The 25,889-nt window shown below is 56.4% G+C and overlaps 2 protein-coding genes across 2 annotated transcripts in view; both read right to left on the bottom strand.

Moving 5' to 3' along the window:
* CAPN5 (calpain 5) overlaps window positions 1-25,889 on the bottom strand; it is a 55,912-nt gene that overhangs the window by 6,539 nt on the left and 23,484 nt on the right. The window contains exons 3-9 of the mRNA XM_032259154.1: window positions 22,972-23,103; window positions 6,824-7,032; window positions 5,243-5,435; window positions 4,015-4,208; window positions 3,299-3,376; window positions 1,299-1,494; window positions 501-623 (exon numbers count right to left, since the gene is read on the bottom strand). Coding sequence (XP_032115045.1) covers window positions 501-623; window positions 1,299-1,494; window positions 3,299-3,376; window positions 4,015-4,208; window positions 5,243-5,435; window positions 6,824-7,032; window positions 22,972-23,103 — 1,125 coding nt within the window. The remainder of the gene's footprint in view (window positions 1-500; window positions 624-1,298; window positions 1,495-3,298; window positions 3,377-4,014; window positions 4,209-5,242; window positions 5,436-6,823; window positions 7,033-22,971; window positions 23,104-25,889) is intronic.
* On the bottom strand, window positions 14,131-23,083 carry OMP (olfactory marker protein). The gene is made up of 2 exons (XM_032259155.1): window positions 22,972-23,083; window positions 14,131-16,823 (listed from the first exon to the last, which is right to left on the bottom strand). Exon 2 carries the CDS (start codon window positions 16,772-16,774, stop codon window positions 16,283-16,285), a length of 492 nt encoding a protein of 163 aa, XP_032115046.1. The 5' UTR covers window positions 16,775-16,823; window positions 22,972-23,083; the 3' UTR covers window positions 14,131-16,282.

Here is a 25,889-nt window from a genome sequence, read left to right as displayed (position 1 = left end):
TCCCACCATGCCGACTGTCACCACACACTGGGCATCAGAACACGTGGAAGGCCTCAGGTTCCATGCCAGGGAGTGTGGCCAGGGGTGACCCCATAGGGCTGTGCTCAAGGATGCCTCCTCCTGATACCAAGCAAGCCCTCCAATGCAGGAAGTCTGAGGGACTACAAAGGGCCCTGAGCCCTGAGGGAGAGCACAGGGGCCCAGCAGATACCCAGGACGTCCCAGGGCCCAGCCCCAACCACCAGCAATCTTCCCCTTCCTCATTCACCAAACATCCCAGGCCTGTGGGTCTTAGGCAGAAAGAAATGAGGCTGAGCAGGCTGGGCCCTCTGTGAATATTCCAAATGGGCCCATGTCACAGCATCCTCACAACACCTGCCACTGCGGCCACTGTGGCCAGTGACCAAGGTGTTCTAGAGTGTTCTTCCCCAGGCGTGGGCAGCCCAAACTCCAACTCCCTCCCTCTCCCCACCCACAGCAGGGGGCCCAGCTGGCCTCACCTTGTAGATGTCAAAGCCAATGGCCAGGTTCTCACCCTTGCCCTCCCGGCGCGTAGACCGCTTTGGCCGCTGCTGGATGCAGATCAGGACTTCATCTTCTGGTTTCTTGACATCAAAGATGTACTGCAGGTGTGGCCAAGGAGAGAGAGAGAGAGACAATGCAATGAGACCATGCCAGGGATAGGCTGGCTGGCTCCCAGAAGCTCGGACTCCAGAGCCTGGACCAGTCACAGCACCCCTCTGCGCCTTGGTCCCTCTGCTGTGAGATGGGCCTACCAGTGCCTGCAAGGTCTACCCTGCACGAAGGCCAGGGAAACTCAGTGCCATGACGGCTGCTCCGCACAGAGCCTGGCACACAGGTGGTGCTCAACAGAGGCACACCACGCATGAGGGGGAGCAGCGCCATGGGTCAGACTGAGGAGGCTGTGGAGAGAGGCTCCCATGGGGAAACCCAGGCCAGCCAAGTTCCCCAGAATTGCGCTGTTGTGGAAACAAGGGGTTGAGACCCCAGCTCAGCCTCTAAGTGTCCCTGTAACTCAGGACAAGACACCTCTATGTCCCTCAGAGCCACAGTGTCCTCATTTTTACCACCTGCAGGTTAGATTGTGAGGCTGGTGGCTTCATGACCGCCAGATGGGACCGATGTGCCCAATTAACCCCCACTGTACAGACAGGTTTGCTGAGGCCCAGGGAGGCACAGGCATTACCCAAGGTCGTGCAGGAGTTCCCTGGCAGGACAGTGGCAAGGCAGCTGCACCCCCCAGCAAGGGCAGGGTGGGGGTCCCTAAGAATGCCCACCTGTGGGTTCTGGAAGAAGGTGTCCTTGTGATTGATGCAGCCGCCGCTGCGGTTCTGTCGGGGGTCCTCGTGCTGCATCCAGGCACCATGCAGCCGGGCCTCCTCCCATGTCTTGTGGATGCTCAGGTAGGATGTGTTGATCAGGCGGCACTTGATGATGTCTGTGAAGTACCGGCACACGTCCTCGAAGGTCATCCTGGATGTGGGGAGGGGATGAGCAGGGTACCTCCCCAACACCGCCCCAGGCCCCTGGCCCCCTGCCCACCCACCTAGTATCTCCATATGGCCCAGAGGTGAGAGAATACAGCTGGCTTTGAGAAGGGAGCTAAGCCCACACAAGGGCACAGGCATGGCATTGCACAGGCCCTTAACCTCTCTTTTGACCTGTTTCCTCACCTGTAAAATGGGGCTGAATCTAACAGCAGGTGCCCGTCTCAGAGCTAGTGAAGGAATCAGGTAATGCAATCCAAGCAGGCAGGGCAGCTTTCAGCAGACTATGGTGAATCGTGTTAATAACTACTGTCTGCTGCCCTCTACAGTTTATAAAGCACATTTTCACCCATGATCTTCCATGGCTGTTGTGAGGCCTGGGTAAGCGGATGGTGGGAACCCCATGGTGAGCGTGCTGTGATGGCCAGGGTGTTGCTACAGTCACTGCACACTATGAATGCCTCCGGGGGCTGGTGGGGACAGGGGGCAGTGAATCCAGTGTGAACATGTAAGAGAAAGGCCTTCAGAAGAAACCCTTTCTAAAGACAAGGGATTCTTCCATGTCTTTATCTGCTGACCCTGAGCAAGACTGGCAAAGTGGCCTAGGTGGCCTCCTGCAGCATCTGACCTGACACCTACAGAAAGGCTCCTCACCTGGGGTGCCAGGACGATTGCCACCTGCCCCTGGTCTGCCTGGGTGCCCTCACACAATCCAGCATACACAGGATGCCTGTACCCCTCCAGGAAGTGGCTGAGTCTCCCTATCAGATTCTGTGACACAGCCCGGCCCAAATTTGGGACTCATGCAGGTCAAATGAATGCAGGATGAACCCTTATTATTACTGGGGTTTTTCTTTCTGGTTTTGAAACTGGGTCTTGTTCTTTTGCCCAGGATGGAGTGCAGTGGCCAATCATGGCTCACTATAACCTCAGCCTTCTGGGCTCAAACAGCCTTCACAACTCAGCCTCCCGAGTAGCTGAGACTACAGGGGTACACCATCACACCCAGCTAATTTTTCATTTTTGCAGAGATGGGGCCCCATTATGCTGCCCAGCTGGTTTCAAACTCCTGGCCTGAAGCAATCCTTCCACCTCAACCTCCCAAAGTGTTAGGATTATAGCATGAGCCAATTTACCCAGCCAATTACTGGGCTCTTGAAGCTGGGCTGCTACCATCTTCTCAGCTCACCCATGCACCCTCTCAGCTCCCCTCTCAAACCCAGCTGTGTCCCCTCATCTCTGCGCCAGGTCTCCTTCCCTGCCCACCAAGGGCTACTCTGTACCTCAAGTCTCGGCTTAGGAGCTAGCTCCTCTGTGAGCCTCTGCTACCTACTCTCAGAAATCAGGCTGCCAGGGAGCCCCTGGAGGCAGGCTGCAGGCAGGGTTTCCTGTAGTGGGGCTGGGCATGGCCCCAGTGCTCCCAGCCACACCACACCGCTGATGCTGGACTGACCCTCATGCCTTCTTACCCTTGCTGGGGAGATCCTGGTGGGCCCGCCTATTAGCCCCCTGACCTGCATGCCAAGGGCTCAGTCTGGGTGCCACAGCGGCTCCAGGACCCCTCAGTTTGGCAGAGGGAACTGTGGGGATGAAAGGGCCTGTTACTGCCCAACTAATTTTACAGAGGAGGAAGCAGGCTCTGAGATGGTGTGACTTGTCCAAGGCCGCACAGCAGGTTGATGATGAGGCAGGCAGCAGAGGCCTGGCTCCTGACCCACCACCTGGTGCTCCCTGCCAGGCCTGCAGGAAGCCCCCTCAACCCCAGCCGCCCAGGGCACACACACACTCACCAGAACTCACCGTCGTCCTGCACCGTCACACCCATCTTCTCCCGCTCACTCTTGCTCACTTTCTGCCACTCCTCAGAGCTGGGGTGCCAGGGCCAGGGAAGAGAGAGGGAGCTGTCTAAGAGGCAGGCCCACCAGGATCTTCCTGGCAAGGGCGGGGAGGCACAAGGGGCAGTCCAGCACCAGGCCTCCAGTGTCACAGTGTGGCCTGGGGTACTGGGGCCATACCCACCCCCTCTCCAGGAAGCCCTGCCTGCCTCCTCCCACAGGAGACTGTGGGCTGCCACCATGCCAGGGGCTAGGAGGTCTGGAAGTGAAGCTGCAGTCTGGGGGGAAGGGGGCCACCACCCCCAGTGAAGAGGGCGCCTTCACTTAGCACCTGGGCTCCACTCCCATTCTGGTCTCACCAGGACCACGAGCCAAGCACAGAGGGTTCCCCATTTGCTCAGGGCTGTGGCCTCCCTCCCTGCTCCCCTCCCTCGCCCACTCACCAAGCTGGTCTCTACGCCTCTACAGGTCAGCTCACCCCCAACCTCGGGCCTTTCTTGCACTCAATCCATCAACCCACACACCCACTCCAAAGTAATTCTCCCTTCTTCCTTCCTAGTGTCATCCTGTCCCAGACCCCTTCAAGGCCCAGCCCCGATGCCACCTCCTCCAAGAAGCCCACCATCCTTGTCCTCATGCCCTGTGCATGCACCCCCATCCCCAGGCCTCACGTGTCACTCCAGGGTCCGTTCCACTCCCGCTCGCCCCAGGGATTGCGCAGGCGGATCATGTCCAACTTCTCTGATTTGAAGAAGGCCAGCAGGCCGTGGCCCAGACGCACCTTGCGCACATCAGTGACAGCATATGCGTGGCCCTTCACCAGGCCGCACGCCAGGCGGGCCTCCATGTCAGCTGCTGTCATTGCCTGTGGAAGGACACAGTTGCTCAGGAAGGCACGGCCACACTGGAACCCAGGCCAGGGACTCAGGTGCTGGAGGGCCGGGAGGCCGCATGGGACCTACAGGAAGGGATGGGAATTGCAGGGACAGGGCAGTGCTGTGTTCACAGACCTTTATAAACCCCACAGTGCAGCATCTCAGTAAAGAAAGTTATCCACGGTGGGTCAGCCCAGGGAAATGCTGGGGCCGATGTGCACTGGCTCGGCTGATTGTTAAATATTCAGGAATTTTTTTTTTTTAAGTCAGAGTTTTGCTCTTGTTGTCCAGGCTGGAGTGCAATGGCGTGATCTTGGCTCACCACAACCTCTATCTACCGGGTTCAAGTGATTTTCCTGCCTTAGCCTCCCAAGTAGCTGAGATTACAGGTGGCCACCACGACTCCCAGCTAATTTTGTATTTTTAGTAGATAGGGCTTCTCCATGTTAGTCAAGTTAGTCTTGAGCTCCCAACCTCCAGGGATCCACCTGCCTCGGCTTCCCAAAGCACTGGGATTACAGGCGTGAGCCACCATACCTGGCCAGAAATATTCTTAATAACTGGCTGTTAAACATGGGTATTTGGAAATCAGCCGTGGTGAGGGTATTTACACCATAGTAATTGGCAATTGCTACAAATCAGGGCTTTTTACTTTGCTACAGAGGCAGTTTACCAGCACACCACAGGGTGCTGAACTTGGGTTCAAGCTTTGATTTCACTGGGCCTCAGCTTTCTCATCCAAAACACAAGCAATTAATGAAATCAGGACCACCCTCAGGTGTACAGACACCCACAACCCAAGAGGGTCAGAAAAGAAGTTTTGGTTGAACAGCGTGGGAAAGGCTTTTCACAGCTTAGAGGGTCTGGGCAGGCGGTTACACCTTCCAACCTCTCCCCTCCCCCGTGAGGCTGACGGTCTGGACAGTTAGGAGCTGACCTGAGTGTGGGATGTCACAGCTGTCTCCCATCTCCATCAGTAAGGGTGAAAGGGAGGGGCCGCCTCGGGGGCCTGCTATGTTCTCACCTTGATGGAGGCACTGATGAGGCCACCCCGGCTGTGCACCTTTAACATGCGCTCAAAGAGCTGGTTCCTCTTAGTCTCATCGTTGGCAAAGTCACCCTCAGTCAGGTCGATGGGCTCCGAAACTCCACCCGTGAAGTCCACCAGTGCATCTGCTGTGTTGCCTCCATCCAACGCCTGGTAACAGCCTGCCAGCCTGGGAAGCAACGCGGAAAGACTTCCCAGCTCAGCTCCCCAGCCAGCCTGCATCCATCTCCTCACAGGGAGGGGTCAAACAACCTATTCCGGTCACACATCAGGTCACAGCAGAGCCAACGCTAGAACCTAGTTCTTAACGCTTGGGCCAAGATTTAAGGCTTAAACTCCCCTAAGCCTTAGTGGCTCAATCTTAAAAAATCAGCTGTCCAAAAAAAAGCAACTCTTTCCAAAAGTGCCACCAATGGGCAGGGAGGAGAGGAGTTACTGTTTAACAGGTGGAGAGCTCCTGCTGGTGAGGAGAAGGTTCTGGGGATGGCGAGTGGTGATGCCCACAGCGCTGTGATCGTAATAAATGCCACTGAATTGCATGTTTCCACATGGTTAAAATGAGAAGTATGGTGTTTTATATGTTTTACACAATTAAACTGTGTTTTTTAAAAAAACGAAAACCAAGCAAGGCCACTGGGTCGGCTCCTCTGGAGTGGAGAAGAGGGGCCTGCCTCCGGGTGGTGGAGACTCAGTGGCCACCAGGGGGCTGGCTTCCCTTTCTTAGGATTGGAAGTGGAACCTGCCCATGTGTTTTCTTGGGTTTGTCTTTGAAGTTGGGAGTTTTTGTCTTTCCTTTTCCTCTCTCTCCCTTTCTCTTGCTCTGTCTCTCTCCCTCCTTCCCCTGACCCCTCCCCACATTTTTCCAACAAGACTGACAAATGGTCCTAGCAAGAGGAACCCCCAGAGCTGGCGAGGCTGGCCTCTGACCCCACTGCCCCTCCTCCCTCCAGCCTAGGCCCATCCCTGGCCTGCAAGGGCCTGGACAGGTCACTCTTTCCCAGAGCCCTTCACAGCTCAGCAAACCTTTGCTTGTGCCCATTCTATGCTGGGCTCTGTGCCGGGCACTGGGTCACAGAAGTAGAAGGCATGGAGCAGAAGGAGGGGACGGCCAAGACAAAATGGACGGTGGATGAGAGGGAGGCTCAGCAAGCCTGGTAGGTGGGCACATAGCCCACCCGCACAACCAGCCCCAGCTCAGCTACCACACCCCCAACCAAGGCCCCAGGCAGGGCATGGCAGCAGGAACCTTCGAGAAAGGTCCTGAATGTGAGTGCTGGCTCTGCCCCCAGCAACCTACAGGATGTTGCCTGGGCCTCAGTCTTCTTTCCTTAAAATGGGAGTAACCAACATTCCTCTCCACAAGGGGCCCAGGCCTCCACCCCGCCTAGCACAGGCTCAGCCGACTATGCCCTCAGGCCTAGGGGTTGAGCATGCTGTGTGCATGCACCAGCCCCTCGCCCATCTGTGCCTAAAGCCCTGGCTAGTGGAACACCACGAGGAGCCCCTCCAGTGCCACCCCCCGGGCCTCCCACCCGTCTGACTGCTGCTGGCACCTACTTGGCATAGGCCTTCTCCACCAGGGCGCACCAGAACTCATTGCGGGCGTTGGAGTGGCAGTAGATGAGCTGGTTGTTGACTGTGGGCAGCCTGTCATCGATGACCACATCCACCCATTCCCCAAAGCGCCAGAAGCGGAAGTGGAAGATGCCCCCGTAGGCGTCGGGCTTTTCGGGGTCCCATTCCTGCTCCTTCCAGTCTGGGATGACCTAGGCGGGGGAAGTGGGGACAGGATGGGGGGACAGTGAGGGGATGTCTGGCTTCCTGAGGAAACAGGTGTGCATGCCTCCAGCGAATCAAAATGGAAAGGAATACTGGGTTCGGGTTCCCACTGCCACAAGCCCATGGGAGACCCGGTGAATCCTCCCATCTCCGGGCTCAGGTTCCCATCTCTGCAAGGCTTGGAAGCTCCCTTGGCCTCCTTCCAGCTGTGTTGTTCTCAGAGTGTGTGAGCTTCCCTCTGTTTCTCATGCCTCCCTGCAACCTTCCCAAGACTTCTGTCTACATCCACCACCAGCTCCTGCCTAGGGACCAGCGCCACCATCCACCCATCCAGCCACTCCAAGGCTGGCAGCCCCGCTGGCTGCTTCATTTTCCCTCCCCCCATCCAATCAGGCTGATCAGAGCGCCTCCAATCTTCTGAAATTCATCTCCTCTTCTCCCTCCCACTGGCACCACCTTGGCCTAATCCCCCATCTCCTCGCCCAGGGACACCGTAACTGACCATAGCTACAACTGCTCTGGCCCCACACAGACCAACTTGGTCCTGTCACTTGCCTAGAGAATAAGACCCAAACTGTCAATGCACTCCCCCAGCCTCATTTCTCTGCCTCCCCCACGGCAGCTCCCACCCCTGCTCCCTGCTCCCTTCTCCAGGTTCTTCCTCCTTCTCTTCACCCAGTAGACTTCCATTTGTCCTTTAGTGACCATCCTCTTCCTCCAGGAAGCCCTCCCTGACTCTTCAGATTAGGCCAGGACCCCTATCTCAGGCTCATGGTCCCTGGCTTTTCTCATCTGAGATGCTTACCTTTACCAAGTTATAATTAAGTAACTGTGTGACTTTGAACTCAGTGTCTGATGTTATCACTAGCATGTCAGTTTTCTGGGGGCAGGGCCATATAGGTATTGTTCTCTACTATGCAGCCAGCACCTAGCCCAGGGTCTGGCCCAAAGAGTATGCTTAGTAAACATGCATTGACTGAATGAATGAATTCAGAAGCATTGATTGGGACACTGACTGAGGCATCGATTTTATTACTTATGAAGTACCTGGGAAATGCCTGTGACCACCATGAATTATCTCCATTTAATTCTCACAGTAACCTCTGAGTAGATGACTATTATCCATCCCTACTTGACAGATGACAATACTGCGGCCTAGAGAGGGCATGTAACTCATCCAAGGTCACACAGCTAGAACATACACACATGCTTTGGAGGCAGATCAACCTTGATTTGAAGCCGGGATTCAAACCCAGATCTATCTGTCTCTGAATAATGAGCTCCTTGGCACTGCGGACCACTGTGCACCCAGTCCCAGGCTGGACACTGACAACCAGGTGAATCACATGGTCCCTGCCCTCAGGAGGCTCCCAGTCTGGGAAAAGAGGGAGGCACCCAGGCAAAGTGCTGAAGCTACACAGGGTGCACGCAGGGCTGTGCGAGAAGGGAGTGCTGGACCCTACTCAGCAGCATCCGCAGAGCTGGCACAGGGCGTCCCCAAGCAGATGAGGACAATAGCTGCTATTTGGGCAGAGAAGGGAAAACCCCTTACTCTGTCAAGTCAGGGTGCATAACCCCTAGCCCTGCTGGGCATGGGACGAAGTAGAGCTGAGCCCCATCGGGACCATAAGTAGCTCCTTTTAGAAGAAAACAACTCCAGGTATAGGGGTTGCCCTGGCACCCAGGCAGAGAAACCAGAGGTATACCAAGAGGCCAGCACTCACCTGAGTGTACAGACTTCAGCCAGAAGCCACTTCCCACTGCACGCTCATTAAGGACACTTTTATTTGCATGTCTCTTACCATCAACAGGGATGTTAGCAAAGGGAAATGCTCCCTAATGGGACATGTGAGACCAAGAAAATGAAAATGCTAACTGCAGCGAGAGGTACTAGTGCCCTAATGGAGCCCTGCTGGGTGCCAGGGCCAGGGCCAGGCTGCTCATAGTAGCAGCCTCACGACAGGCTGGCAGAAGGCTGCCCGCGGGCACAGTGAGGGAGGCAGGGTTCAAACCCAGGACTTCCCAGCGTGGCCCACTGTCTGAAATCCAGCAAGGGCTCAACACAGGCTGTTCCTTTTCCCCACCTCCTCACCCCCATTGTCTGTCAACTCTGTGCCCTTTCTAAGTAAAAACACCCTGACTCCTGGTGCTCTCTCCCCACTTTGCTTTCAGGACAGAGAGCTGTATCAAAAAAGGTCCCATGGGAGGCCAAGGCAGGTGGATCAGTTGAGGCCAGGAATTCAATACCAGCCTGGCCCAACATGGTAAAACTCTGTCTCTACTAAAAAAGAATACAAAAATTAGCTGAGAGTGGTGGCGCACGCGTTTAATCCCAGACACTCAGGAGACCGAGTCATGAACCGGGGCGGTGGAGGTTGCAGTAAGTTGGGCAACAGAGCAAGACTCTCTCCTCATAAAAAAAGAGGAGTTCCATACAGGGTGGGGGTTACCGTTCCCACTGAGCAGATGAAAAGGCTGAGGTCCAGGGAAGAGACAAGATCTGCCCAAGCGCACAGAGTGACAGGGGTCCTAAGCTGAGAACACGGGCCTGGCCCACTGCCTTCACCCCCCTTTTCCTGCCCCTGCCCTGCTCTGAATGCTCTGGACTGCATGGCTGGGCGGAAAGTCAGCCCTCACAGGCTGCTGGGACCTCAGGAGGACCATTAGTCAAACTTGAGCCTTGGCCCTGAGCCCTCTATGTCTCAAAGAACTGCTAATGAGGCTCCAGGGCCTGGAGATCCAGAGTCTGGAATCCCTGAGGGCCTCCATTTCCCCTCCTGCATCACAGCCCCTGCACTTGGCATGGGGTGGGCTCCAGGCCAGCTTCTCACTCCTCAGCTGCTCTGCTGTCAGCCAGGGTGCTGAGCGGGAGGGAGACTGTCCAGACAGGTGTGCTCACATGTGCACACACACCAAAAACCTCCCACGCCATGCTGGAAGTCAAGGAAGCCAGCATAGGCTCCTGGGGCCATGTCAAAGGATTCAAGAGTTTCCTGCTGTCCAAAGATGGGCTAATTTGAGCACCAATAAGGGCAATAACGTCAATGGATTAAAACACATCCAATGTGTTCGAATTCATGAGATCAGAACGATACAAAAACAATTATCGGAGGAGGATAGGGAATCAACTCATTTTTTTAAAACTGGAAAATTACAGGAAATGTATCCTGTCTTTGTAGACAAACTGTACCAGATGGCAACCAAATAGAGAGAAGTCTTGAACTGGAAAAGAATTCTAGCTCGTAAATAGAAAGGAATGATGATATTTTACAACCACTGAAGAATGAACGAATTTAGGCAGTAGTCACCGATGGTTCCTAACCTCACAAAAAAGAAAGACAACCAGCCATGATGTGTCCCCTGAATGAAGTACACAACATTTTCCATGATGCAGCTGTGATAAAAAAAAAAAAAAAAATTGTTCCTAAACCTAAATTGGCCAACATGGTAAAACTCTGTCTCTACTGAAAAAGAAGACAAAAATTAGCTGGGTGTGGTGTCGCATAACTGTAATCCCAGCCACTCAGGAGGCTGAATCATGAGCTCAAGCCTCTAGAGCTAATTCCCAGGCTACAGGAAATGCAGGGGACAGAAACACGTGAAACGACACCATGAAGACGTAGTCACAAGACCCACAGCATGGGAAACCCCACAGGACAAACAGCCAGTTTCTTTGATAGATAAATTACTAGGAAAAAATAAAAGATGAAAGAGCAATCAACCAATTGCAATTATGGACTTCTGTTTGGATCTCATTCAAACAAACTGTAAAACCTATGCATATTTACAGTACACATTAGAAATTAGAACAATTACTGGATATTTTATATTAAGGGATTATTTTTAAAGAATTCAGTTGAATGTTGGTATTACGGATTTTTTTTTTCTGCGTCCTTATCTTTCAGAGATGCATCCAGAAATATTTACAGATGAAATGAGATGCTGCCTGAGGAAGTGCAGGGGAGTGCAGAGGAAATACGACTAGCCATGGGCTGCCAAGAGTGGAAGTGAGGGGCTGGGTGCAAGGAGTCCATCAGGCTGTGCTCTCTACCCTCTCGCTGTCTACAGTAGAAATTCCCCATCACCATGGACACCAGCCACCTGGCTCGGCAGTCCTCACTCTCAGCCTCATCTCTCAAACACTCCCTCCTTTGGGTCCCATCTACCATGACCACCAAACACCCGTACCACTTCAAGTCACCCCTGTGGCTCCCTCTGCCTCCTTCCTTTGTCTCTTAGAGGCTAGCTAAGCAGCAGCTTCGAGGGCCCTTCTGCCAAGCCACCCCTCCCCCCACCCCCACCCCCAGCACAGTTGGGCAGCCCCTCCTCCTGGCATCCCAGCATGGCTCTCTTTTCCCTGCCCACTGGGAGAAGCTCCTTGGGGACAGGGGCCAAGTCTGACTCATCCCCAGATCTCCAGCACCCAGCATAAGGCCTGGCCCAGCTCCAAAGCTGGCTGGAGTCTTCTTGGGAGGAAAAATCCCCCACACTGGTCACAGTGTGGCCCTAACGGGCTGGTGACCTGTACACACTACTTAATACCACATTACTAACCACTGACTTCACTTTCAACTGGGCCACCTCTGAGTCTCAGTCTCCTCACCCACCTACACTACCTCCAGGACTGTTATGAGAACTAAAGGAGACAGCCTTGGAGCTCTTTCATAAACCGTAGCAAGCTGTGCACACGAGGAGTCATCTGTGTTGATGTACACATGTGTGCCTTCACACAACAATCTGAAAACCTCAGGGCTGGGAGGGAGCTGAGAGGTCCTGGTGAACCTTCTTCCCAAGAGGAGAAAGGAGAAGCTCCCCACCACCGCCTGGGTGCTTATGAGGCTTTCTGACTTGGGCGGACCTGGCAGTGAGGTAAGGACAGGTGGGATCTGCACCCTCTCTCGTAACCCCCTAGGATGTGATTCACTAATGGCTACCCACTGCAGAACAGGCCCAGAAGGCTCAGGGTCCCACCCGTGGGTACACCACAGCATCCCTGGCTCCTGGGTTTTCCCTGGAGACTCCCACCTAGACCATGTGGCTGCACTCAAACCCTCCCAGGGTAGCGGCAGACAGGACTCTGCCCAGCTGTGTGACAGAGAGAGGAGATGGAGCGGGTCAGGAGCCCAGAGAGGGAAGCAGCAGGACCTGCCTGCAAAGGTGTGCGTGTGTGGAGGTGTGTGCAGACTCGGGGCACAGGGAGGGGCTCTTCACATCTCTGCCTGGGACCCCAGAGGGCCAGCGCAGAGCATTTCTGAGCCACGCCAGCAGGGCTGTGGAATGGGGACTACAGGGAGGTTTCCTGTGTAACCCAAGCTCGTGAGGCAAGCCACGGCCTTTGTGAGTCCCCAAAACTAGTGGGTCCCTGGTTCTATTAGATTCCTCACCTCTCAGCTTCTGATTCCAAGACTCTCAAACTCCCCGAGTTTCAGAAGCCATGACTGCAAGAGGCCTGGGAAGTGGTGAGCACCCCTGCCTTCTTGGAAGAGCAGAGCTCTGCTACTCTCCACCGGAGACCAGGGTGTCGACGCACCTCAGAGTGGCCACAGCAAGTCCTGCTCATGGGGCGGCTGAGACCTGGGCAGAGACCCCCAGCCTTGGGGCAGCCGCCCTCCCCTGGACCTCCAGATCCTCGGCAATAATGTAAAGGCTAATGGTGCCCTCAGCTGGGCTGCTCTGGGGTGGTGATAGTGGCGGAGGAGGACACATGTCCCCATGGCCACTCTCATGGACCACAGAGCCAGGCCAGCTCTTGCCCAATCCTCCGCCCCACACCTGCCATCATCGGCACTGGCCTGTGATGCCTCAGGCAACTCACTTCGGCTCTCCAGTTTCTCCTGCACCTTTACCCAAGGGGTAACTGAAGTGAGACCATGTGTCTATGGTGATGGGCAGTAACCACGGGCAAACTCAGAGGGAGAGTGACCGTGGAAGGGCTCCGGGAAGCTCAAGCACTTTGTGGACATTCACCTATTTCACCCTCACAATAGCCTCAAGGGACGTGCCATCACCGGCCCCAACGCACAGATGAGAAACAAGCTCAGAGCTGACCCAGGGCCATCCCGCTGGCAGGGTGGGATGGGCTAGGTTGCTCCCCACACTGGCTCTCTCTGGACACAGAGCTCTGGGAAAGACAGGTGTCTTTCCTTGTGGTTTCTTGTGGTTTCCAGGGAAAGTAGGTCATTTGTTATTGCCTGCACTCTGAGGGCACAGCCAGGCCTCTGCTGCGGTCCTGAGGGTGGGAGGCTGGATTCTTCTGCCTCGGGCACCTCCAAGAGTGGCGGGAAGGCAAGCTTGCGGAGGGGGTGTCAGGGCAGCAGAGAGCCCTGAGAGATGGGGGTGGGGTCCAGGGCTGGGGAAGGGTTCTGAGAATGCTGTGAGGGGTGTGTAAAGGGGAAACCAGGCAGGGGGTCAGCAGCTACTCTGAGGGGAGGATGAAAGGGGCTGGGAGACCCGAAAGTGGCAAGGTGGGGTTTTGAAGCAGGGTTCCCTCCCAAACAAAACCACCGGTGAAGCCCCCAGGCAGGGCTTGACTTGGTCTGCAGGAAGGGACCGGCCCAGCCTGAGCCTCAGGTGGGTGGGGCCCATCTCCCCAGTACATCCCAGGGGCCAGTGTCATGGGGCCAAAGGTCCACAGGCCCAGAGCCTGACCCACCCACACCTGTGCCCATGCCCTCTGTGACCTGCGCAGGAGGCCTCTTCCTCTGGACCTCAGTTGTCTCTGTCCAAAAATGCGTGAGTCTGAGAACGGCGCTGAAGGAACAGAGCTGTGCGGAAGGATCAAGTGAGGCGCTGAAGTCACTCGGCCTTGGGGCTACATCTTGCCCACGTCAGTCTAGCCCGGCATGGGTTTTGATAATTCCCGGAGGCCGGGGGTGGAAGGGCCGTCACAGAACCAGCCTGTTCATTCTGGAAGGCCTGAGGCTTCGAGGGGGTTAGGAGCTACCTGAGGATGCACAGCACATCTGTGACAGAGGCTAGACTAAAGGCCGGCACAGACCTGACCCCACCCCACCCCTCAAGACCCTGGCCTTCCGCCACCCCCTGCCCAGTGGCCCTGCAAGGCAGGGAGACTCAAGATGGCACCCGGTTCAGTGCCTTCCTACCCCAACCCCTCGAGGGCGGTGCCCAGATGGCACCTCCTCAGCACAGCTCTCTCCACGCCCCACACGGAGGCAGCTCTGGGCTACAAGAGAAACAGTCAGGGAAGGTGGCTCCTGGGTGGCCTCAGGAGATTCAGTGAAGGCCCTGATTATTCCAGGCCTCCTCCTTGAAAGCTGGCAGGGGCTGGGGGTTGTGGGAAATGGCCAGGGAGCGGGTGCCTGGGGCTGGGAGGGCTTCTGAAGGGGAGCGGGGCTGATGGCGAGAGACTGCACACCACCGAGGCCAGGGCACAGGCTTTATTGGGGACGTGCAGCGGGCACAGCAGAGGCACTCAGGCCCCGGGACAGATGGGCTGGGGAGATGGGCGGTCGGGACTAAGAGGGTCCCAGAGCTGCAGAAGGAGCTCAAGCAAAGAGGCAGAAGGGCAGAGCCACTGCACACGGGCCTGGCCTCCCCGCATGGTCAGCCGGGACTTTTTCAAGCCTGTCCCGGAACAGACCCCAGAGCTGAGTGAGAAAGGACCAGCACTCAGCCCACAGCCACTCTCCTACTCTCCCCCCCACAGAATCTCAGCTCCGGCATGCCGCTCCAGCCTGCATGCCTCCAGCAGCCCTAGCCGCAGCAGGCAGCCCTGACCCTCCCACCCTCAGTGCCTCTGTTCCAGGACCCCAAGTTCCTTGACAGCTCTGCTTCATGAGGAGAAATGTCTTGGGCACATCCCTGACTGTCTTAGGACAAAACACAGGGCTGGCCTTAAGTCAGGGTCCTGGGGACGGTGGTTTAGCTGTACCTGGCTGATGTTAGGAGCAGGTCAGGTACTCCCCGAAAAGGGGGGCTCTCTGGGCCTGTGCAATGTGAAGGGGAATGATTCTTGGAGCCAGAGCTGAATCTAATAAAAATTATGCCTCAGTTTCCCCATCTGTTTGGTGAGTGAATTGCACCCAATGATCTCAGAGGTTAGCATGCTGCCATCACACCACTGCTGCCTGCAGTCCGCTTCTGACCATCAGACATCGTAACTGCCCACACCTCCCCCCTGACCCCCTCAGCTACACTGAAGAAGCCCAAGAAATGACAACAGATGCTGCATTAGGATGAAGCCCTTGCCTTCCCTGACCTCCAGGCCTAAAATAGCCTGACTCCCCAGCAAGCGACTCTTGAGGCCCTGGAGAATCCACTATCTCCAGCTCCAGGGCCTGGGACCCTTCCATTCAATTTCCCCCAGGCAAAGGGAACCCCCTTTACTAACTCACTCCCTGTTTCACTGTCTGAACTGCTTTCTCCTAGCTCAGAAAGCCCTGGGGCCAAGGTCCTCAGGACCAGGGCCCCGTTAAGAGCCACCCTTAACCAGCAGCAATGACCAACAGATAATCTAAAATTGCACCTGTTCCTTGGGCAGAAATAGGCCCCTAGAATATATCCGCATGCACACAGCACACTCTCTCTCATGGATATATGTATGTAGAGACAGATCTCTGCGTAACCTCCCCCTTCACTCTCCACACTGAAGTCAGGCCCAGAAGACCCAGAGCTGGGCCTACACAGCCTCCAGGGAGCCAGCCACTCTCCACTCCCCGAATCCACCCCTGCAGCAACCCTGCCCCACATCCTGAGGGCTGTCAAGGCGTTATGGGACCAGCAGCCCAGAAACAGGCTCCAGCAAAAGGCACCAAGGCCAGGGGGCAGTGAGTGCCGGCTTGCTAGACTCCCTGGGGAGACTGCCCCGTCACCTCCGTCTCCCCGACCCTGGAGGAAGTGGATGCCAGGTTTTTCAATCTCTGTCTCTGTATTCTCTTGGTCTTTCTCAGTCTCTCCCACAGTGAAGCAGAGAGAAGGCAGATGGCCCTGGCCTCCCCGTCCATGCACACTGGCCCCGAGTAGGCCTCTGTCTTCTACAGCAGTGCAGAGGCTGGTCGCGCTTCTAGACTACAGAGCCTTGGAATCTTCCTCCTGTGAGCCAGAGTGCTGGCACCAGGCAGAAGCAGAGGAGGAAGGGCATGGGACTCAGGGGGCCTCTGGGCAAGCTGAGGACAAGCTGAGCAGTGAGAAAAATGGCCCCAAAAATACAGGGGGAAGGAGGCAGGGGAAGGGGAGAGTGCAGGTGGGCGAGAGGAGGGCAGCAGCCAGCAGCTGCCATCAGAGCTGGTTAAAAACCACGGAGGCCTTGAGGTTGGCGGGCTCCACACCCTCGCCAAAGGTGACGAGGAAGTACATGACCTTGCGAATCTTGGCCAGGTCCGACAGGCGCTCCCCAAACTCCAGGGCATCGGCCTCATTCCAATCCATGGCATCCGAGTCCTCCTTGCGCCAGAAGATGGCAGCGGGGTCCAGCAGCTGGCGCGTCATGAGGTTGGTGAGGTCAGGCGTCCAGTTCTGTGAGGTGCCCGTGATGGTGACCTTGCCCGGCTTGTCCAGCACAACGTTCCAGCGCTCAAACTGCAGCCGCTGCTGCTGGGTGAAGTCCAGGTGGTACACGGACTCTGCTGGCAGCAGCAGCTTCTCCCCATCCGGGCGCTTCTCCCCGCGCTGCTTCAAGCTCTCCACGCGTAGCCGCATCTGCCTGGTCAGGTCCTGGTCCAGGACTAGCGGCATCTCCAGCTGCAGCTGCTGCGGCCCGTCCTCCGCCATGGCCCAAGTGCTGCTGCTGCCAACGCCAAGGACTCAAGTGGGCTGGAGCCTGGGGCCGTGGAGAGAAGAGGCCACCAAAGGGGGACCCCGCCTATTCTTCTGCCCTTCCCTCTTCTCCTCCCTTCTTTGCCACTGGCCCTTCCCGGCCCCACCCTTTTCTCAAAATGGGGTGCGTGTGAGGGGCAGGAATCCCAGAAGCGTTAATGCAGGCCCTGCAGGCAGGCAGGAGGGTGGTAGGCTCCTTGGGGACCAGGTCGCTGATGTCAATTGCTGTGGCAACCACCCTGACTACCAGGGCCAGGCTGGGCGCTGGCTTGTTTGTGAAGATGGAAATACTTCGTAAGTGCAGGGATGGGGAGGGTGGTAGGGAGCACTCCTCACTGGAGGTACACAGGTTGGAGAAGTCAGGACCAGAGAGGGCTCAGCGACTGGAGATCTGAAGTCACCCAAGCCAAACTTTGAACCACCCCTGACACCTGCCTCCCCCTCGCTCCTCCACACCAAATCACCAAAGCCTGTCGATTCTGCTTCCCAAACAGCCTGGGAACCTTCCCCTACAGTCCCACTGCCAGGATCACTGCCCGGCTACCACATCCCTCACCCTGACCCGGGGGTCTCAAGATTTCGTAAGCATAAGACTCACCCTCAGGACTTAACACACAGATTGCTGCCCCCCTCCCCCAGAACTCCTGGTTTATCAGGGCTCTGTGGGCCTGAGAATCTGCATTCCTAGCCACCTCCCAGGAGACGTGTTGCTGGGCCAGGGACTGTGCTTTGAGCATCACTGACCTGGATGACACTGGCAGCTGGCACTGCGGCAGCCCCACACCACGGCTGCCACAGGACCAGGCTGCACTTCTACTCAAACCCCACCAATTGCTCCACGTGAATTAATCCTCAGTTTCCCCCAGGAGACTTGGGGCTGAGCAAGAAGCTGGCAAATGTCTGTATCTCCAGGGCCCAGGGCAGAACCACGAACTTAGCCATTATACTGGGCAAATGAAAGAACTGCGATGTGTGAGTGGAGATGGAGTGGGGGAGAGGGTGGGGGTGGGAGTTGAGGTGAGGCTGCCGCCGCAACACGCCACACACAGAAAAGAGGACAGAGACACAGGCCAAGGTGTAACAATGGAAAACAATCTGAAGGGTCTAGTGGACCACAAGCCCGGTCAATTGTGAGACGGTGGCTAATCAATCAGTGGGAGCCTGGGCTACCTGAACAGCAGAGGGGCACCAAAGGAGACAGAATACCTGGTCCTGTTAAAACCCCACTGCAAACCCTGGGGTCAGTTCTGGGGGTCACTGGCAGCAATTATCCCAAGGGGATATTTGAGAGAACAAAACAGCTAGGTAACAAACTGCCTGATCCTCACAGAAACTTTTGCTTTGTAGCTGGAGGGGCAGGGGAGAGAGGAACAACTTGGCTAAGGAACTACCCTGGGAGGCTTCCCTTTCCTCCATATGGGAGAGCCGTTTCTATACTTCCCAGCACCACATTCTGCTTTTTATTTGAATAGTTGCTTAGTTTTTGCCTGTGACGCACATGTCCTGAGTGGGCAGGAAGTGTGTCGGGGCCTGCCACACAGAAGGCCCTCAGAAATGCTTGCTTGCTGAATGAATGAATGAATGACACTGACAAGGGACAGGTGATGTGATGGACCATGGGGCCCAAGACCAATGCCAAAGGAGGGTGGGCAGGTAGGGAGACAGTACACAGGTACTGGCCAGGGCCAAAATGAGGAGTAGGGGCAGGTGTGCGTGGGGGTTGGGAGTGAGGAAGATGCCTGGAAGGGGAGGTCGGAGAGACTGTGCCTTTGGCTGAAGACCTCCAGGGAGAGAAGTTCTGGGCCCAGGCTGTAGCCATGGCAGCTGAAGGTGAAGGCTGATGGAGAACTAAGACCAGGGTAACAGGGCAAGGCAAGAGGGCAGGACGTTAGCCACGCGGACACAGTAACGCCTGGGACACAGCAGTTCTTGGGGTAGAATGGGCTGGGAAATGGGAGGAGCCAAGCCCCTTGTGCCCAGGTGACTGGCCAGGGCAGCTAGCTGGTGGGGACAGCAACACAGCGGGCTGAGGGTGGGAGTGCAGTGAAGGAGCCAGGTGCTTATATGTGGATGCCGTGGTCCAGAAGCAGCACTGGGGAAGGAGGATCCCCTATTTCTGGATCCTGAGGGAGGGGGTGAGGGGGGTGTGATTAGCTTCTACTGATGAGGATTCAGGGGCACAGAACCCCTGAGGAGGGCCTGGGTGAGGGGCACTAAGCTTCAGGAGGCTGATGGTGGAGAGCGGTTGTGACAGGAGTTGAGCCTCACAGACTGGGCAAGAGGGAGGGGTGGTGGGAGCCAAGGGAAGGCCGGTGGGGGAAAGGGATGGAAGAGGGAGGGGAGCAGATGGAGGGGTGGACTGAGGCTTGTGGCCAAGGGAACAGGCAGGATGCAGGAGGCTGCAGCTGGGGTCTGAGCCCACTGATGTCCATAGACCTCTGCTCAGCCATCAGGCACTTTGGGAGGACCCACCCAAGGCTGGACGTAGCAATGAATACAGAGGAGAAAAGTAAGCTCTAAACCTGCAGATGTCATTGCAAAAATGCATATAAAAAACAAAACAAGGCCAGGCGTGGTGGCTCACACCTGTAATCCCAGAACTGTGGGAGGCTGAGGCAGGTGGATCACCTGAGGTCAAGAGTTTGAGACCAGCCTGGCCAACGTGGTGAAACCCCATCTCTACTAAAAATACAAAAATTAGCTGGGTGTGGTGACATGCGCCTGTAATCCCAGCTATTCTGGAGGCTGAGGCAGGAGAATCGCTTGAACCCAGGAGGCGGAGGTTGCAGTGAGCTGACATTATACCACTGCACTCCAGCCTGGACAACAAGAGCAAAACTCTAACTCAAAAATGAACAAAAACAACAACAAAAGCAAAATCCTCTTTAACACCAAGTGGAAAAAAGACTAGAAGGAAACACAGAAAACCCTTAACACTGGTTGTATCTGAGGAATGAAAACCTTAAGAGACTTTGCACATCTTTGTACTTTTTCAAGCCTTCCATCCCTAGTACCTACTATGGTTCTCAGGGCGTAGCTGGTGCTCCATCCATGTGCGCTGAAGCAACTGCTCAACAACTAAAGAGCAGGAACTGCTAATATAACCGGGGAAGGGACAGAGTGGAAGGCACTTTTAAATGTCCCCACAGGCCCCTCCCAGGCCTCACCTAGGGTTGCTCTCTCCAGCACTCCCTCCTAGAGACACCAGGCGTGAGACTGGGACTCTGGTCACTTCCATGCTTTTTTTGGCCAGGAGCCTGCCTGACTCCTCCTGGGCCTAGCCCTGGCCCCATGACTCACAGCAGGCATCAGGTCTGCCCCTGTGCCCAGAGCTGCCATAGGCTCCAGAGAGGTGAGCTCACAGCAGACCTTGGCTTAGGCTGGGCCAGGCCCAATGGCAAATGTTCAACCAAACTGTCACATCCTGATTTCAGGTTCCTAAAACTGGTCACCTGAAGTCCACTGCCCTGCCCTCAGGGAATGTACCATCGAGTAGGGAGGCTGAAATGCCCCCATCAGGGACCCCATTGGAGCAGGACATGAGGCCAAGAGATGTCTGGCAGAACAGAGAAACAGGTGGGGCGCCTAAGACGGGGCTGGGGAGGGAATTGAACAAGCGCAGAGAGTGCGAGATGCAAGGGTTTGCCTTCCTTTGGCCCCTTTAGTCCTCTCGACTCTGGGCGCTTGGAAAGGTCAGTTTACACTGAGGACAAGAGCAGGAAGGTGACCTGACAGAGGTCACAAAGCTAGCAGGGGATCAGGCCAGAATCAAATCCAGGTCAGGCTGGCTTCGAATCTTGTGAAGGGTAAGGGTGGCTTCCTGGAGGGGGCATGTGTGTTGCGGGCATATGTGTCGAGGGTGTGACGCTCAGTGTGTCTGAGGCTCAGAATCCCCAAGTGTGAGGTGGGGAGGACAGGAGTACAGCTCAGGCTGGGCAGCCCCTGCACTGCCCTGCCATGGAGAAAACAGGGAGGCCCTGCAGGGCAACAGGCCCAGAAAGTGAGGGGTGACAACAAACAGAGCCCAGTCAGCAGGGACGAGGGAGGGAAGGCGCAGTAATGAGCTCCCCAGGGCCTCAAGCCTCCTTCCGGGACCCATGAGCTAGCACCACAGCAGCACCGGAGGCAGAGTGCAATTAGCCAGGAGCACCCAGACCTGCCCCGGCCTCCCCAGGACCCAAACTGCTGTAGGAGATCAGCCTCCTGGCCCTAGCAGCCTCCCAGGCCAGCCAGGCCAGGTGTCCCAACTCCCTGCAACGGGAACCTTTGGCCCACAGATAAACACGGGCCTCAACGGCAGGCCTCCTGCCCGCAGTCCTGGGCCCTTTCTTCCCCTAGTTAGAGGTGGAGCTGCACCAGGAAATACCTGGGGCCAAGCCCAGGGCAGGACACACAGCCTCCCACCAACAAACAGCCCCAGGAGAGGACCCAGTGCACCAGCCCCAGCGCCAGGAGGCCCTGGGAGATCTGGCCAGCAAGGCCGGCCTGGAGCTGCTGGGTGGCAGCTGAGTCCAGCAATTTGGAAAGGAGCTCTGTTCCCAAATCTCTCCTGAGCCTTCTCTACTCAGGTCCTGGGAGCTCAGCAGGGACATATGCGCTGGGCCAGTTCTGCCTGTGGGGAGCTCACCTTACTGGGGGAGGTGACAGATAAACAGGCAATTACAGGGTAAGGCAGGAGGTGGGGGCAGCCCCACAGGATCCCCATGTGCCCCTTCAGCCCCTGGCTGAGCCCTCATCTAGCACAGCGTGGGTGGGCTCTAAGGCAAGGGACCTGGTTCTGGGTTCAGAGAAGCGGGTGGGAGCCTGGAAGCTGGAGAGTGAGGCCCAGCCCTACATCCAGAGCACAGAACCAGGCCCTCTCTAGGCCTTGAGGCGTAGGAGTGAAATGAGCTCATGGGTGGCTCTTGGAAGTCCTCCCGGCTCAGATGCCCCACGAACACCCATATCCATTTGCTGCAAGCGTGGACCCTGCCAAGGCCCAGGGCCAGCTGCTCCTACCCCAAAGGACCACTGGGGCCAGGCTCCAGGGATGCCCACCCTGGAGTGGCTTAGAGAGGTCACACCCTGTTCAGCAGACTCAAGAGCAAGACACCTACCAGAGTCTCAGCCTGCCCAAGGGACACTGCTCCCTCTGATGGCCAAGGGACACCTCAGAGGATGAGGAAAAACTGTCTTGCACAGGAGCACCCATATGTCCTATGATGTTAATCATCATAATCCTGGTAGACACAGCCACCTTTGGCTGAGCACCATGCCACACAAGGCACGCTGAGTGCAGCATCTAGTACCACCTCACCACTCCCGGAGAGACAGCTAGTCCGACTGTCCTAATCTTGCTGATGAGTAACCTGAGGCCAGCTCCAAAGCTACCAAGTGGTGAGGCTCACGGCCAAGCCCAAGAGACGCAGATGTCCAGTGCTCCTCAGCCCTGCTGCCAGCCCCTCCCAAGGGTTGGCAGAAGGGCAGGGATGAGCAAGCAGCAATAACCAGAGTCCCCCTGCAGTCCCTACCGTAGGGACTGCAGGGATCCAGGGTCTGCCTCCATTCCAGCCTCCTCACCTCCTGTGCATGGAATCTAAGGCCCCGCTGCCAAGTGCTCGAATAGGAGGTCGGGTTACAGGAACAGAGCCCATTCTTTCCTACCCAAACCCTTGAGCCCTGCTCCAGAACACCGGCAGCTTGGAACTGGGAGTTGTGACGCTGGGGATCGCTGACCCACCCTTGCTGAACAACTGGGAAAATTCAGGCCCAGAGGAGGACAGCGACCAGCCAAGTCACACAGCAGGTCTGTGTCTGTCACGGTCTCCTGAGCCCCGTCAGTGGTGTCTGCACACTAAATGTGATGCACACAGCTTCCACATTTCACAGGTATGTATTCATCTGCCAAGTGTCCCCAACGGTGGGAAGGGGACACATTCAGAATGACCTTGGGAGCCACACAGATTCCCAGCACCTGTCCCTGGGGTTCCTGGCTGGAGGGGGAGGGAAGGCAATTCTGACGCTCAGCCAGTACTGGGGGCCCCCACCCCACGCCTGGCACAGGCTTTCAAAAGACTCATTTGCCACGTCCAGCTTCCGTCTGTCTGGCAGTGAGGGCCTCGGGCTGCGTTCACACTCCCCAGCGCCCAGCCCCACCCTGCCCCAGGCCTCACCTTTTGCCACAGTGACTCCCTGGAGGCAAGTGACGAGCAGGCTGCCACAAACCAGCAGTTGCCCACCTGGCCCTGGTGCAGGTCGTGGGAGCTGATGCCATCCACAAAGAGGCGGGGGTCCTTGCAGATGTCCTACGGAGAAGGCGAGGGGAGAGCATGAGGGGCAGAGGAGCATGTGGATGCCCCCCATGGCAGGAGACCCCACCGTTGGCATGGAGATTCACCTGCCTCCCACCACAGATTCGGGGCTCCATGCAGCCCATCTGCTCCCCACCACAACTGCTCCTGCCTGGGATGCCCTCCACCCTTTCTGGCCGAAGAGCGCTCTTGTGCTAAATGTATGCTGATGAAGAACCTGTGGGAGGACGTCAAGTGCCGGAACTGGGGCACTGCCTTCCTCCTGGCCACTGCGCCCCTCCCTGACCAGAAAGAGCTCCATTCCCTTCCTTCCCCAGAAGCAGCAGCCTGAGTGCCCACCCCACCAGCCCGCAGGGGTCCAGTCCAATCAAGTGGGGTGGGGTTTCGGGCATGGGACAAATACCCAAATCACATGTGGGGAGCACAAAGTGAGGGGCAGGGGGGAGCGGAGGGCCAGGCCCTGAACAGCACCTCCCTCACACAGTCTCATCTGATCTGCCCACCTGAGGAGTGAGGAGCGAGGAGTTACCACTGCATTGTATGGGCGAGGAATGGAGGTTCAGAGAGGGACTGTGACTTGTCAAAGGCACACACAGCAAGCAAATGCTCAAGTGGAGGAAAAACTCCTTTCCTTTTTCTTTTCTTTCTTTCTTCTTCTTTTTTTTTTTTTTTTTTTTTTTTTGAGACAGTCTCACTCTCTCACCCAGGCTGGAGCACAAGTGGCACAATCTCAGCTCATTGCAACTTCCATCTCCTGGGTTAGGACAATTCTCCTGCCTCAGCCCCCAAGTAGCTGGGATTACAGGCGTGCACCACCACACCCAGCTAATTTTTATATTTTTAGTAGAGATGGGGTTTCACCATGTTGGCCACGCTGGTCTCAAACTCCTGACCTCAGATGATCTGCCTGTCTTGGCCTCTCAAAGTGCTAGAATTACAGGCATGAGACACTGCACCCAGCCTCCGTTTTTATTTTCTACGGAGACTGGCGGGCACGACCCAAGGGGCTGCTCCATGAGACACAGCCAGGGAATCCAGCCAGGGCAGCCGCTGGGCGGGGAATGATCCGTGAGCAGCTGGCCGCTCTCAGCCCCAGCCCGCCCTAATTTCTGGAAGCCCCTTGCTCTGCCTGCCAAGAGAGAGGCAGCCCAGGAGGGCTCCAGGACCAGCTGCCCTCTGCACCGACCCTGCCCAAGGAGCTCTGCTGGGCTTTCTGCCTCGCCCTGCAGTGGGGGTGTCTTCCTTCAAAGCCCCTGAGGCAGTGCTGTGAACGGGAAAAGCATGGGCTTTGGCTTCAGACTGGAAACTGAATTCCAGCTCTTCACTCTGGCGAGCTCTCTGGGCCTCAGCTTTCCAATTTACAAAGTAGGAACAATGATTTCTTTATGTTGTTGGATTTTGGGTTTTGTTTTTTTGGTTTTTTGTTTGAGACAAGGTCTGGTTGTGTCACCCAAGCTGGAGTACAGTGGCACAATCATAGCTCACTGCAGCCTTAACGTCCTAGGCTCAAGTGATCCTCTGGCCTAAGCCTCATAAATAGCTGGGACTATAGGCCAGCACCACTACATTCAGCTAATTTTTAAATTTCTTGTAGAGATGAGGTCACTATGTTGCCCAGTCACCATGGTCCACCATGTGGACCACTATGTTGGTCCCAAACTCCTGGTCTCAAGCAATCTTCCCGCCTTAGACTCCCAAAGTGCTGGGATTACAGGCAGGAGCCAATGTGCATAGCCAAGAATTTCTACTTTGCAAGGAGGAACCAGAGTTGTAAAGTGCCAGCCCAGGCCCTGACCCAAAGCGAATGAAGATCTGTTTCAATTTTCAGCTGCTGGGAAGCTATGCCCAGACCTCTATGGGTGGCTCCAGCGCCAAGAGATGCACCCAGGAAGGGTCAGCTCACCCTGTGTTTCTGCAGCTGTGAACATCCCACCCCCCGGCCTGAGCCAGGGGTGGGGCCCGGCCTGATCCCTAGCCCTGGCCCTGGGAACAGAGCAGGCCTCTCTTCTTCTCCCATCTCCTCACTGAGCTGAGAGGAAGCAACTCCTCCCCAAGGGGTCATGGGTATGACAGAGGGTGGGGACAGGCAAACACTGAGACATGCTTTTCATGTACCAAGCACCCTGCTGGGACCACAATCCATCCTCACCATGGCACTGAGAGGTGAGCAATATCCCTTTTTGCAGATGAGGACACTGAGGCCCAGGGAAGTTGAATACCATGCCCGGGCCGTACAGCACGGGTAGGTGGCAGCAGCCTCTGCCTGCCTCCACTCCAGCAGGCACTGCTGAGCTAGTTCCAGCCCAAGAGCTTCTGCAGTCCTGCCACAGGCAGCCAGCAGAGGGTGGCAGAGGCAGGAAGACAGAATTTGAATGCCTGCTCCCTAAGCACTGGCTGTGCAACTTTGGGCCTCACCTGTGCAGAGGAGATCATAGAAACAGCTCCTGCTATGTGGCAGGGCTGTGTAGGGAATCTCCAGATCATGGAGTGGAGCAGGTGGCAAGGGAAAACGGGGCAGAAGGCCCCTAGTTCCACCAAGGTGGGACCCTACTGCCCCCTCTGCCCAGGAGAACTGGAGTTTTAGAGGGGCAGAGAAAGGGCTAGAACTCCCCTGAGGGCATGAGCAGTTCCTGAGACCTGGCCCTCTTTCCAGCTGGCACCACAGGGTGCCCCAAGGCCAACCCGCATGATGGCTTCCGCAGAGCACAGGCCTAGGAAGCCGAGTGAGGCCGCCTGCTCTCATCCATCCCCAAAGGCACCCCCTCAGGAAGCACAGGCAG

Source organism: Sapajus apella, unplaced genomic scaffold (genome assembly GCF_009761245.1).
Source record: "Sapajus apella isolate SASKATOON/1434 unplaced genomic scaffold, GSC_monkey_1.0 scaffold106, whole genome shotgun sequence".
NCBI lineage: Eukaryota > Metazoa > Chordata > Mammalia > Primates > Cebidae > Sapajus > Sapajus apella.
This window is presented reverse-complemented; position numbering and strand designations above follow the sequence as displayed.